We start from the raw sequence: 12,224 nt of genomic DNA, 5'->3' as shown, positions 1-12,224 counted from the left end.
GCGCACCGTCCTTATACTATTAAAGAAAGTTTAAAAAATAAAGTTGTATAACAGATATTAATACAAAATAAATTATTATTATATGTGATTAAATAATCTGGATTTTATTTTATTTCCTTATTCTTTGATCTTACATAATGGAAAGAAGATAAAATCATTAAAAACTGCAACTTGTTGTAAAGAGAATAAGACTCCATTAGATCCGACAATAAGTACTTCTGCAGAAAATAATAAATCATCTAATTGAAGAAAATCTTTTAACAATTCAGCAACATGTCTATCAAAAACAGAAATCAAAACTAATTGAAATGGTGATTCAGTAACGTCTTTGACATTGATAAAAAGTTGCAAAAGTATGGAATTAGAGAGAATGGCTTAAAAATATATCATACCTTCAATCTAAACCAATGGGATGGTGTAAATTACGGATGGAATGTAAGGAAAGGATAGGATCAGGTTTCATTTTTGGACTTCAAAACATACCCTTCAATTCTGCATATGCCAATGACATATCATTTTCTGACATGTCTATATCCAAGTATTTTCATACTAAAGCAAACTTGGTATCAAGACTCCCAAAGTAGCTCACCTACCTCAACTTAACACCTCTTTTGCTTGGTCTAAATCAAAGTCCGTTGAGTAAACAAATTGTATAAGGTTATCACAGAAAAGTAGTATAGGTTATCCAACTCCATATGACAGATATGACAGCTGTTGTTATGAACGTACCCCTCCGCAAAGGCCTTGCTATGACTTCATTGGAAGAATTGACTAAAAAGCATAGAAATGCTTTTATTTATACAATGTATTTCACTTAAGAAGCAATACACAAAAATATAAAAAAAAATTAAAATATAAAGCGAAACATTAACGGTTATACTTTTATTATTGTTAGGTTATCCAACTTGACTCGGTTACCATGGTGATTAAGATCAAAATATTGCAGGTGCTTGTCAAAATTGAAATTGAATTTAAGTTTTTTTTGAGGAAAAAGTCTTATTTAATTAGTTTAAAAGGCTGTATTTAACTCAAAATTGCTTTATCTAGGGAATTATAAACAAGGTAAGTGGATTAAATCAAAAAAAGATATTTTTAATTTATTTCTCTTAATTAGAATCGATTTAAAGTAATTACAATTAACGAATTTGTTATGAATGCGAGATAATCGTAAATTCGAATTGTTTTAAAATTAATAAAAATTAGGTTAGAATTGATAAAAAAATCGGAATAAAAATGTTATTATTTTAAGGTTATCCAACATGACTCGGTTACCATGGTGATTAAGATCCAAACATTGCAGTTGCTTGTCAAAATTGACGTTGTATTTAAGTTGTTTTAATGAAAAACACATAATTAATTGGATTTAAAGGTTGTATTTAATTCAAAATGGGTAAATGGATGAAATTATAAACAAGGTGAGTGGATTAAATCAAAAAAAAATATTTATAGATCGACTAGAACTAACACTAGACCTAGAACTAGAAACAGTCGGGTTTAGTCGCGAAAAAAACTTTCAGTTGTCAATGTCAACTTTAATTTTATTATTATATTCGTAATCTTCATAAAATAACCTTTAAAGTGAGTTCAAACTTGACGCATTTATCTCAAAATACCAAAAAGTTCGAACTTGAAACTTTTAATTTTGACATATTTGTCAACTTAATAAAAAATCCTTTAAAATGAGTCCAAACTCGACATATTTAACTTTAATATTAATGGAAATACAATCACTTCCGGTTTGAAACGTCAACGTCAATTTTGATATATGTATTTGTCAACTTCATAAAAAATCCTTTAAAATGAGTCCAAACTTGACGCATTTATCTCAAAAAACAAAAAAGTTTCAATAAAAAAACGTTAAACCCGAAGTTAGCAACAATGAAGACAGCAATTTAATTATTAAATATTAATATTATTTATTATTTATTAATTGTATTTTTGTATTTGTGATAAGTTTTAAGAAATTTTATAAAAATTAAAAATTTGTCAAAATGACATTGACATTTCAAACCGGAAGTTGCTTATATCTCGACTAATATTGGAATTAAACGTATCATGTTTGGGCTCATTTTGAAGGATTTTTCACGACGAATACAAATATGTCAAAATTGACGTTGACATTTCTAACCGGAAGTTGACCATAACTTCATTAATATTGAAGATAAATATGTCGTGTATGTACTCATTTTAAAGGATTTTTAATGAAGATTTCAAATATGTCAAAATTGAGGTTGACATTTTAAATCTGAAGTTAGTTATCATATAATAGACAAATGGACAACTTCATGGTGTTCTTTCATGATGTATTCTTTATTAAAAACCTTTAAAATGAGTCCAAACATGACGTACATATCTCAAAAAACAAAAAAATTTGAATAAAAAAAACGTTAAACCCGAAGTTAGCAACAATGAAGACAACAATTTAATTATTAAATATTAATACCAACCTTAATTTTTAATTTTTTTTTGTATTTTTGTTTTTGTAATAAATTTTAAGACATTTTATAAAAATTAAAAATTTGTCAAAATAACACTGACATTTCAAACCGGAAGTTGCTTATATCTCGACTAATATTGGAATTAAACGTATCATGTTTGGGATAATTTTAAAGGATTTTTCACGACAATTACAAATATGTCAAAATTGACGTTGACATTTCTAACCGGAAGTTGACCATAACTTCATTAATATTGAAGATAAATATGTCGTGTTTGTACTCATTTTAAAGGATTTTTAATGAAGATTACAAATATGTCAAAATTGAGGTTGACATTCTTTTATGATGTATTCTTTATTAAAAAAACCATTAAAATGAGTCCAAACATGATGTTGCTAGATATCACATCTAGAACTAGAATCATTCGGGTTTAGCCGCAATTAATTCAGCGATTGGTTATTAGTAGTCAAAAAAATGAAGTTATGTCAAATTGATCTCAGCATTATTTTATTTTTTGTGATCAAACTAACAATTTGTTAGTTGTAAAATGTCAAGAGATAAGAAAGTTGTAGTTTTTCCCTTAACTTTAGAAGGCTATAACTTGGAGAAGACCAAAAAGTTATATGAAAGATTTTAAATCTTAAATCTTTTCGCATCAATTTAGATACATCCTCCTGTATATCAATTACAGAATTAATTAAATATTGATTAGCGCCATCTTTTGAAATATTTTAGTTTGCCACAATCCAGTTATCTTTAATTCCGCCACCTCTTGGTAACCTTCAAAACATTCCATCGATATTTCAAACCTGCAAACTCACCGAGGTTAACATCAGGTGTCGCTAATTTTAACAATAACCGAAGTATTGATGTATTCCCCGATTTACCACTGAAAATAAACAACTCGATTCTTTCGTATAAACTAAGAAAAGGGCTCGTTTACTTAAAGGTGTGTATAAATCAAAGCAGAACATTAACTGGAATGTTGTAGATGTTAAATGTAAAGTATACGCTTTCTTTTGTTAACAAAAAAAGCTACCGCGCAATTAATTGTTGCTCAGAATTTTTATCGCTTTTTGTTTTGCTTTAGCAATGTGATTTTTATTGCATGCGAATGGTTTTTATTACTTTCTAATTGAGATAGTGTTTATTTAAATAACTGATTGTGAAAGTATTAATTTTTTTTAATATGAAATGTACATGTAGGTTTTCTTTATGCTTCCATAGCAACCAAGTAATGCAAAATAACGATTATTTTAGTTAACTTTTTTAATTTTAGATTAATTTATTAAGTAGTTTAAAAAAAAATTGTTTATTTTGATCAAAGATAAGGCTATAAACAATTTCAATTCATTAAAAGGTTTACAGTGGGTATTTATTAAGCACACTTAGCCGAGCAGAATTTATTTTGCCATCTCCAATTGTTTGTGACGCACGTTATCCTCTTTATTTCGCGCGTATGTGAGTGTGTTTGTACCGATTTTCTTGTTATTATTTCATTGTAATTTATTTTGATTAATTATATTAACCGTATACAATGAAATTGAAAAAATCATCTCCAAAGAAAAGAAAAATGCACTTTAAAGGTAATATTAAAAAAAAATTTATATTTTTTTAATAATTTTAAGATGAACAAAGGTTTTGGTAAATAATCAAAAATTTACGTTTGTTATTAAAAAAATCTAATTATAAAAATAATTTTAAAACAATAAGATCTCAATCATTAAATTCGTCATTAACTTTTTGTTATCGTAATTAAAGGTTATCGTTTCTTTCTTGACGAAATTCATATATCGAAGAGAACTAAAAATAATTCGATTATCAAATCATCATGTTTCTTAATATGTTGTTTTGTAATCATTATCTTAAAACTATTATTTGTGATATTACAAAATTTCCAAAACCATAAAATTTTAAGAGTTGCATAATGTAACAATTAAAGGTCTTAATTGCAAAAGAAAACTGCGAGGTTGTAAGATATTGTTGTAAATTGAATAAAATGGTTTCTTTCTTTAACTAGTTACATCATACTTACATACAAGAGATGCACAAGTGAACGATGGCCCGTTCGTGACGTCACGCATGGATTTTTAACTAAAACTAGAACTAACACTAGATCTAGAACTAGAAACATTCGGGTTTAGTTAAGTTGATGGACTAGCAAAAGAGGTGCATGGTTGATGAGCTGCTCTGGGAGTTTTGATACAAAGTTAGTAAAGTATTGCCTTAGCGGTGCAGACGATATAGAGCGGTGTGGATTCATTACTTACATAATTTGTGTCTTAGCCATAAGTTTCTGGTCTTCGTCGAATTTCTTAAGCACTGAAAGTTGCGATAGAACATCTGAACCCCACATTTATAGTGGTGGACAAAAGTCTACATACAGCATTGGATTCTAAGGTTTTTGTAAACCTAATAGAAACGTAATAAGATAGAAAATTAGTATTACAGTGTGATTAGACATACTTACTTATTCACAAAAAAGATCACAACAGCTACATACTAAAAATTCAACAAATAATACAAAAATTAACAGGACAAAAGTTTACAACATAGTAGTTTTTAACTAAAAATAAATTATTAGGTCCATGTAACGACAGTTTTTAAAACTCAATATTTTGTTGGCCCTCCATAAGCTTCTATAATAGCACGCAGGTGTCATTGAAGCAACTAAGTTTGTTATCTCTTCTGCTGTTATTTTAGCCCAAGATTCGACTAATGCAGATTTCAGTGTTTTCGCACCAAAAGCTCCCAAACATGCTGGATTGAATTTAGGGTTTAGACGCACATTTTGAGTTGATAGACTAGCAGAAAAGGTGCATGGTTGAAGTTGTTGAGCTGCTCTGGGAGTTTTGATACAAAGTTAGTAAAGTATTGCCTTAGCGGTGCAGACGATATAGAGCGGTGTAGATTCATTACTTATATAATTTCTGTCTTAGCCATAAATTTCTGGTCTTCGTCGAATTTCTTAAGCACTGAAAGTTGCGATAGAACATCTGAACCTGTAATCATGTGTTCTTTGTAACTGCGTGTGCAATTCTCCATATTTACAGTGTGGACAAAAGTCTACATACATTTTGCATCTTACGTCCCAAAAGCTCCTAAACATGCTCGATTGGATTTAAATCCGGACTTTGGGAAAGTGTATTCAACTGCCTGGGTGCATAATATAGCAACCAAGGTTTGATAAGCTTTTGCTTGGAATATCCAGCGATACTCGAGGGCCAAGCTTTCCACTGATGGTTTCAAATTTTGTTCTAAAACACTTGTATATTTATACCGATTCATAATTCCATCAATAAATGCCAGTTTTCTTACCAGATGCTGCTATTACCTATGCCACCAAATTTTTTAACTCCACCGCCGTGTGTCGTCTCCTCCATATTTTTGACCGACCATCACTTCCAAAATGATTGTATTTCGACTCATCAGTAAACAAAACCCTGGAGCACAAATCGATTCCCTTCTCGAAATAAGATTGAGCAAAATTTAGTCAAGACAGCGATTCTTTTCTGAAATACACTTCTTTTAATATGGAGCTAATATCGGTTCTAGAAACATTCTTTGGCCGGTCTGTACTAACTTTGCTAGCAAATGAATCAGTCTCATTGTAATTTTTGACGATGATCAGGACTGTTATTCGACTTAGATTTACAATTTTGGCAATTTCAACAGAAATTTCTTTTCGCGATGACATTTTGCAGCTAGTTAGAACAGTGGCGAAACACTAACTAAATACTAATAATTATACCATTTCAAGTTCAAATTGGCACTAATCAAGCTCAAAATGAACAAAACATTAATCTAAACATTAATTATAAATTGTCACTGTTAACAAGCTATCTACAAAATGCCTTATATTAAGAAAAAGGAAGCAGCAAACGTAAAACGCCAAATTTGTGCCATTTACAATACGAATTGCGTCTGGTACAATTTAGCTAAAATTCTTGGCGTTGCAAAAAGAACAGTTCAGATGGGTAAAAAATCAAGAAGAAGAAAAACCAAGAGAAGGAAAAAGTAAACCTCATTCACGAGCAATGAATCGTAGATTTTGCAATAACAATTTTGCAACGATGATGAAGACTTTGTCAAAAACATAATTTTTTTCAAGGAAGAGACATTTACATTGAGTGGATAAGTAAATAGAAAAAGTTGTCATTATTCGTAGTAAACGTATTTATACCTTATAGTATATTTTTAGTGCATAGTACAATCCATTTCTCTCAGCGCAGCTACTTTATATAACTTTTACTTGATTTCTTTAACTCAAGTGCATAGTATGTAGACTTTTGTCGTGTTAGTTTTTACATTCTTTGTGAAATATTCGGGTTTAGCCGCACACTTTCAGTTGATGGACTAGCAGAAAAGGTGCATGGTTGAAGTTGTTGAGCTGCTCTGGGAGTTTTGATACAAAGTTAGTAAAGTATTACCTTAACGATGCAGACGATATAGAACGGTGTAGATTCATTACGTTACTAATTTCTGCCTTAGCCATAAGTTTCTGGTCTTCGTCGAATTTCTTAAATGCTAGAAGTTGCGATAGAACATCTGAACCCCTAATCACGTGTTTTTTTGTATCTGCGTGTGCAATTCCCCACATTTATATCAGATGGACCATAACGCGCTAAAACATGGATCAATTCCTTTCTTCAGGTTAACATCACCACAACGTTTATACTTTTTATGCTATGTCTATCAGTAAATAATAATTTATCTGCAATCTCTCTGCAAGTTTTTGATCCTTGAACACAGGTTCAAGGATTAATGATTTGGTAAGAATTTCAAAATCAATCGATGACATCATAGCATGTCCAAGACTCCGCCACTGTTGCTCCTGTTAATCTTATCAAAGCGTTGTATTGCGCACTGTTCAGTTTGTCCTATAGGTTATAACATTCGCCATCATGACATAGACCAACCTTGCTATTCTATGTTTTCTACATATTCCACCCTCTTCCCTATGAAATGCCTATTTACTTATTATTAATCATGTCATTTAGTTTCTTTATAGTTTGTTACACGTAACGTTTTCTAAAATTTATTTTAAAAGACACAGTTTATTAACTGTTTTGGTGTCTCATTCATATTCCTATTCCTGTCTGGTTTAGTACTTTCGGTGTCTACTTTAGACACTCTTTAGCTCGGCTTTAATTAATTTAGCTTGTGCCATCGCCCATCAACAAACTGCAGTCATCAGTGCACCTTTTCCTTTTGACAGTGTCTTGGAAGAGTACTCAACATCCCCGAGATGTCAAGCAACAGATGCCTGTTTAACATCGATATGGATTAACTGTTTCTCGAAGTCAACTATAGAAATTCTATTAAGGCTTTCGCCGATGACTTTGACAACTTGGTATCAAAGGACGAGATCAGCACGATTAATGTCTCAAGAGATGATAAAGTTGGAACGATCTAATTTTTTGGGACGTGGATTTAAATAATGTTGTTTTTCACTCAGGAAGAGAAATGTTTGACTTGAGGTAAAATACCAACGACAAAATCAAGAAAACCACACACACTGATTTAATCCCTGTAAAACCCATGGCAAGAAATGAAGCGATATCAAAAAAGCATGATTAGAACAGACCATGATTAATCTGACTATAACTATAACATTAAAATTTCCTGTACGACTTTATGGAAATGCAGTGATCCTATTCCTGTCTGCTTTCGTACTTTCAGTGTCTACTTTATTCACTGTTTACTCTTTATTTCTAGTGTTAGTTCTATTTTTAGTTCAATAACCTGACTGAGCGTGAGATGTGATGTGACGTATTGGTACGATAGTGACGTCATTCAAATAAATGATAAATGTTTAGCTTGCTGTCTAAATACAATTTCTTAGAAAATTTTCTTATCTAACAATGTTAATTATAAAAACTTGAATTGTAATAATATAACAAATTTTTTTTTAGGATTAAAAATGTTATGTGACTTCGAAGAGGATTCCTCTTCATCGGGTGGTGAATCAACACCAAGAAAAAAGGCATCTAACACCCAATTAACTCAACACAACCCATCGCTTCTCTCCTCTCTAAGAAGCGTTCTGATCGTTATCAGTTCAGCTTTGATATGTTTTGCTGCAGCTAGAAACACCATAACATGGTATTAAAAGAACTAATATGATATATTTTGTTTATTCTTGAAATGTTAATGTATTTTTTTTTTAAATTTATTTAAGGCATTGTCAAAAATTTTGGGGTGCTTCCGGTGATTTTTGGCAAGCACAATGGGATAAATTTTTGAACGCAATAGGGGAGGATCCTTTTACTTTATGGGTTTATGGAACTCTTTTTTTAATAGCTGGAGTTTATTGGATTTTCGGCGGAATTTACACCCTTTTAGACATCACCAATAAACCCGATTGTTTGCGAAAATATAAAATTCAACCCGGTACAAACGAACCGGTTGATAATAAACGTCTATTAAACGTAATGTGGTGCGTTTTGGTTAACCAATTTATCGTTGGACCTCCAATAGCTTATCTTATGTACCATTTAATGCAATGGAGAGGACATCCACCGTTAAGGGAACTCCCAACGTTTCATTGGGTTTTATATGAATTGGGGATTCACATTTTGCTGGAAGAAATTGGATTTTATTATTCACACCGTGTTCTTCACAGCAAATATCTTTATAAATACATTCACAAACAACACCATGAATGGACAGCTCCCATTGCAGTTACAGCCATGTATTGTCATCCTTTAGAGCATGTATTTTCGAATTTGTTACCACCGTTTTTGGGGGTTTTTGTTATGGGTTCTCATGTTGCCACAGCTTGGTTATGGTTCTCTTTAGCTATTTTATCAACTTTAAACGCACACTCTGGGTATCATTTACCATTCTTTCCATCACCAGAAGCACACGATTTTCATCATTTAAAGTGAGTTATTATTAAAAAATCATTATTTTTAATTATTAATAATTAATTGTTGTAGATTTAATAATTGTTTCGGTGTTTTGGGTCTTCTCGATCGTGTACATGGAACCGACACAAGTTTCAGGTCAACAAGAGCTTATCAAAGACACATAATGATGCTGAGCTTTGTACCACCAAGAGAAGCTTATCCAGATATGAATCAATGCAAGCACAAAATGGGGAAATAACGTCTTTAAACGCACGTTAATTAATTTAAGGAGGGTAAAGTTCTTTAATGGGACTTATTAATATTGACCAAAAAAAATATTATTCATTAAGACAAAAAAAAAATAAATAAATAAACGTGTTTGTCATCTAAGGAAGTAGTAATTCTTAAAAGTAGATCACCAAAACAATTTTTAATACGCTGTTATATTTCGATTTATTCTTTTTACATTTCGCTTTTTTACGAAACGTAAAAAAAATCTAAACACTATAATATAAACTGATAAAGTACTTTACTTTAAAGTCCTGCTTTATGACCAGGATTTAATTTAGAGGAAAGGTGGTAAATTGGTGAGATGGCGAAAAGTGATGATTTAAAAAAAATTCGAAGAGAAGAAATTTAAGAAAAAAATGCGTTGTGATTTCAGCTGTGAATAAAAAAAAATAATTATAAATGTGAAGGTTGATAAGATTGGAGAGGAATATAATTTTATATGTAAAAAATGGATACTTTTATGTATATTAAGAGAAATATGTATTGTGAACTCTTAAGCAATAAAATATAAGTAATTATTTCATATCTGTTTTTTATAAGGGTGCCCTTAGACTTGTAAACTTATTAGGCAGGACCCAGTACATAACTTTTTTAACAACTCAAATCTGCTTAATAAACTGCTTTTGTCCTTTTCAAAGGATGATTAGCATCCTTATCTAAAAATAATTCTCTTTCAATACGTTGTCTTGCACTGTGAGTAGCTTTCCATCCGTTTTCCCTTGGTTTAAACCTATTAATTAGGTTTAATTTAATTATTATGGCTGTAATCCTCCAGAATTATTTTTTCTTTCTTCTGCACAGTTTCGTTACATCTCTTCTTTGTACTGCATAGTCTTCCCATTTGATTCCTTTGCCTTTTTGCAGTCTTTATGGGTTTTCGGAAAGTGTTAAGGTCTGATCGCACGTGAGGGCAATGTCAAAAAGAGCGTACAGAGAGGAATGTGGGAAACAGAAAAGTTATGTTTGAGGACTTGGTGAGGAGCTCAATGATGTACGGCGCAGAAGTATGGAGATGGAGAGAATAAGGATTGCTGGAGGATGTACAAACAGTGAGGAGATGGAGATGGGTAATAGGATTGGCGAGGAGAACTCCAAGGTATATTGTGAGAGAAGAGGTTAAGGTGGACGCAGGAAGGATGAAAGCAAAGTACGTGGAAAGGATAGAAAAAAGATTCTGGGAGAGTGCTTGAGGTGAAATCAAGGAGAAAAGGTTGATATATAGGCAGAGAGCTAGGTAAGGATATTATAGAAGAGTGGGATATTCACTGAGATCGATAACAGAAGAGTGGACAGAACTGAAGTATAGAGACGTACAGAAACAGGAGAGGTCACAGATACGGGAAGGGAGATATAATGGAAGGTATGGGCAGATAGAGGAACTGCCAAAGTATCTGTCGATGGAAAGGAATGAGGAAGGGAAGACATTGGTGGCCAAATTCAATGCTTCAACTTGCTGAGAGGGTGTAGTAAGCTGAGGGATGAGGCGATGAACGGGAGGTAGATTTTGGGAGAGGAAAGTGAGGGCAAGAGATGGATAAGGGAGGTGATTGAGGCGAGGAGCCGAGGATGTGGAGATGGGGAGGAGGGTAAAGTATCAAAAATTGGAAAGACAAGGAAGAATTAGGCAGAGAGAAAGGAGACTGTAAAAAGGCTGTACAGACAAAAAAAAAAGACTAGGCATAAAAGTTAGAGACTTGAAAAGGACTAATAATTGTGGTACAAAAGTAAGCAAAGACTACAGAGAAAAGAATAAGTATGGCAGAAAGGGTTTAAAGTAGAGAGTGACGTATAATTGATGAAGAAGAGTTTGAAAAGAGAAGAAAGTGATTGGACAGAAAGGCGAGAGAGACTGGTAATAGAAGAAAAAAATGACAGAATTTAGATTTAACACATTTAGAATAAATTGGCAATATTGGCACAAATGGATAAGAAATAATAAACGCAACGAGTAGTGAGGGGCAGATGGGAGGAGTGGTAATAGGAAGGACGAAGGTGCACGAGTTGGTGTATGCGGATGATTTGAAGGTCGTGGCAAAAGAGGAGGTGGAGATGAAGGGGATGATAAGGTCTCTGAAGAGATATTTTAAGAGATTGGGTCGCACATGAGAGCGATGTCAAAAAGAACGAACAGGGTGATGGGATAGGGTTGGGGATGGGGGAGAGAACAAGGATTGCTAGAGGATGTACAAACAAGGTATGGGAGATGGGTACTAGGATTGGCGAGGGAGGAAGCTGTAACGGTGTCAGCTGGATGCAGAGCAGTCAAGTACGAAGAAAGGATAGAATTAAGACCGCATTGTAGGATCCTGGGAGAGAAGGTTGATATATGTGCAGAGAGATAGGGAAGGATATGATAGGAGAGTGGGATATTCACTAAGTGAGATCGACAACAGAAGAGTGGAGAAATGAAATGTGGAGAGAACTGAGAGATAGGGACAGGGACATACAGAGGCAGGCGAGAAGGGAGATATAATGTAAGGTATGGGCAGATAGTGATAGAGGAACTGCCAATTAATTAATGTTTGTAAACAAAACTAATCTTACGTAACATTCCTTCACGGTTTAATTGGCATTTCAAAAGAAAACTTCACGCTATGATTGGCATTACTAATTACTAAAGAAAAACTTCACGCTATAATTAATG

At 32.5% G+C, this 12,224-nt stretch overlaps 1 protein-coding gene across 2 annotated transcripts; it reads left to right on the top strand.

Annotated features, from left to right (window-relative positions):
* Nucleotides 1–3,265: 3,265 nt before the first annotated feature.
* On the top strand, nt 3,266–10,103 carry LOC111422486 (fatty acid hydroxylase domain-containing protein 2). Of its 2 annotated transcripts, none has more exons than XM_023055673.2 (4): nt 3,266–3,387; nt 8,354–8,543; nt 8,620–9,324; nt 9,380–10,103. In XM_023055673.2, exons 2-4 carry the CDS (start codon nt 8,362–8,364, stop codon nt 9,546–9,548), a joined length of 1,056 nt encoding a protein of 351 aa, XP_022911441.1. In that variant the 5' UTR covers nt 3,266–3,387; nt 8,354–8,361; the 3' UTR covers nt 9,549–10,103. The 2 variants fall into 2 exon arrangements, with proteins under 2 accessions (XP_022911441.1, XP_022911440.1); XM_023055672.2 differs by lacking the exon at nt 3,266–3,387 and adding an exon at nt 3,808–4,024.
* Nucleotides 10,104–12,224: the final 2,121 nt, after the last annotated feature.

The sequence above is a fragment of the Onthophagus taurus genome, chromosome 11 (genome assembly GCF_036711975.1).
Source record: "Onthophagus taurus isolate NC chromosome 11, IU_Otau_3.0, whole genome shotgun sequence".
In the NCBI taxonomy this organism is placed as follows: domain Eukaryota; kingdom Metazoa; phylum Arthropoda; class Insecta; order Coleoptera; family Scarabaeidae; genus Onthophagus; species Onthophagus taurus.
The sequence above is the reverse complement of the archived record's forward strand: the minus strand, read 5'-3'. Positions and strand labels throughout refer to the sequence as shown.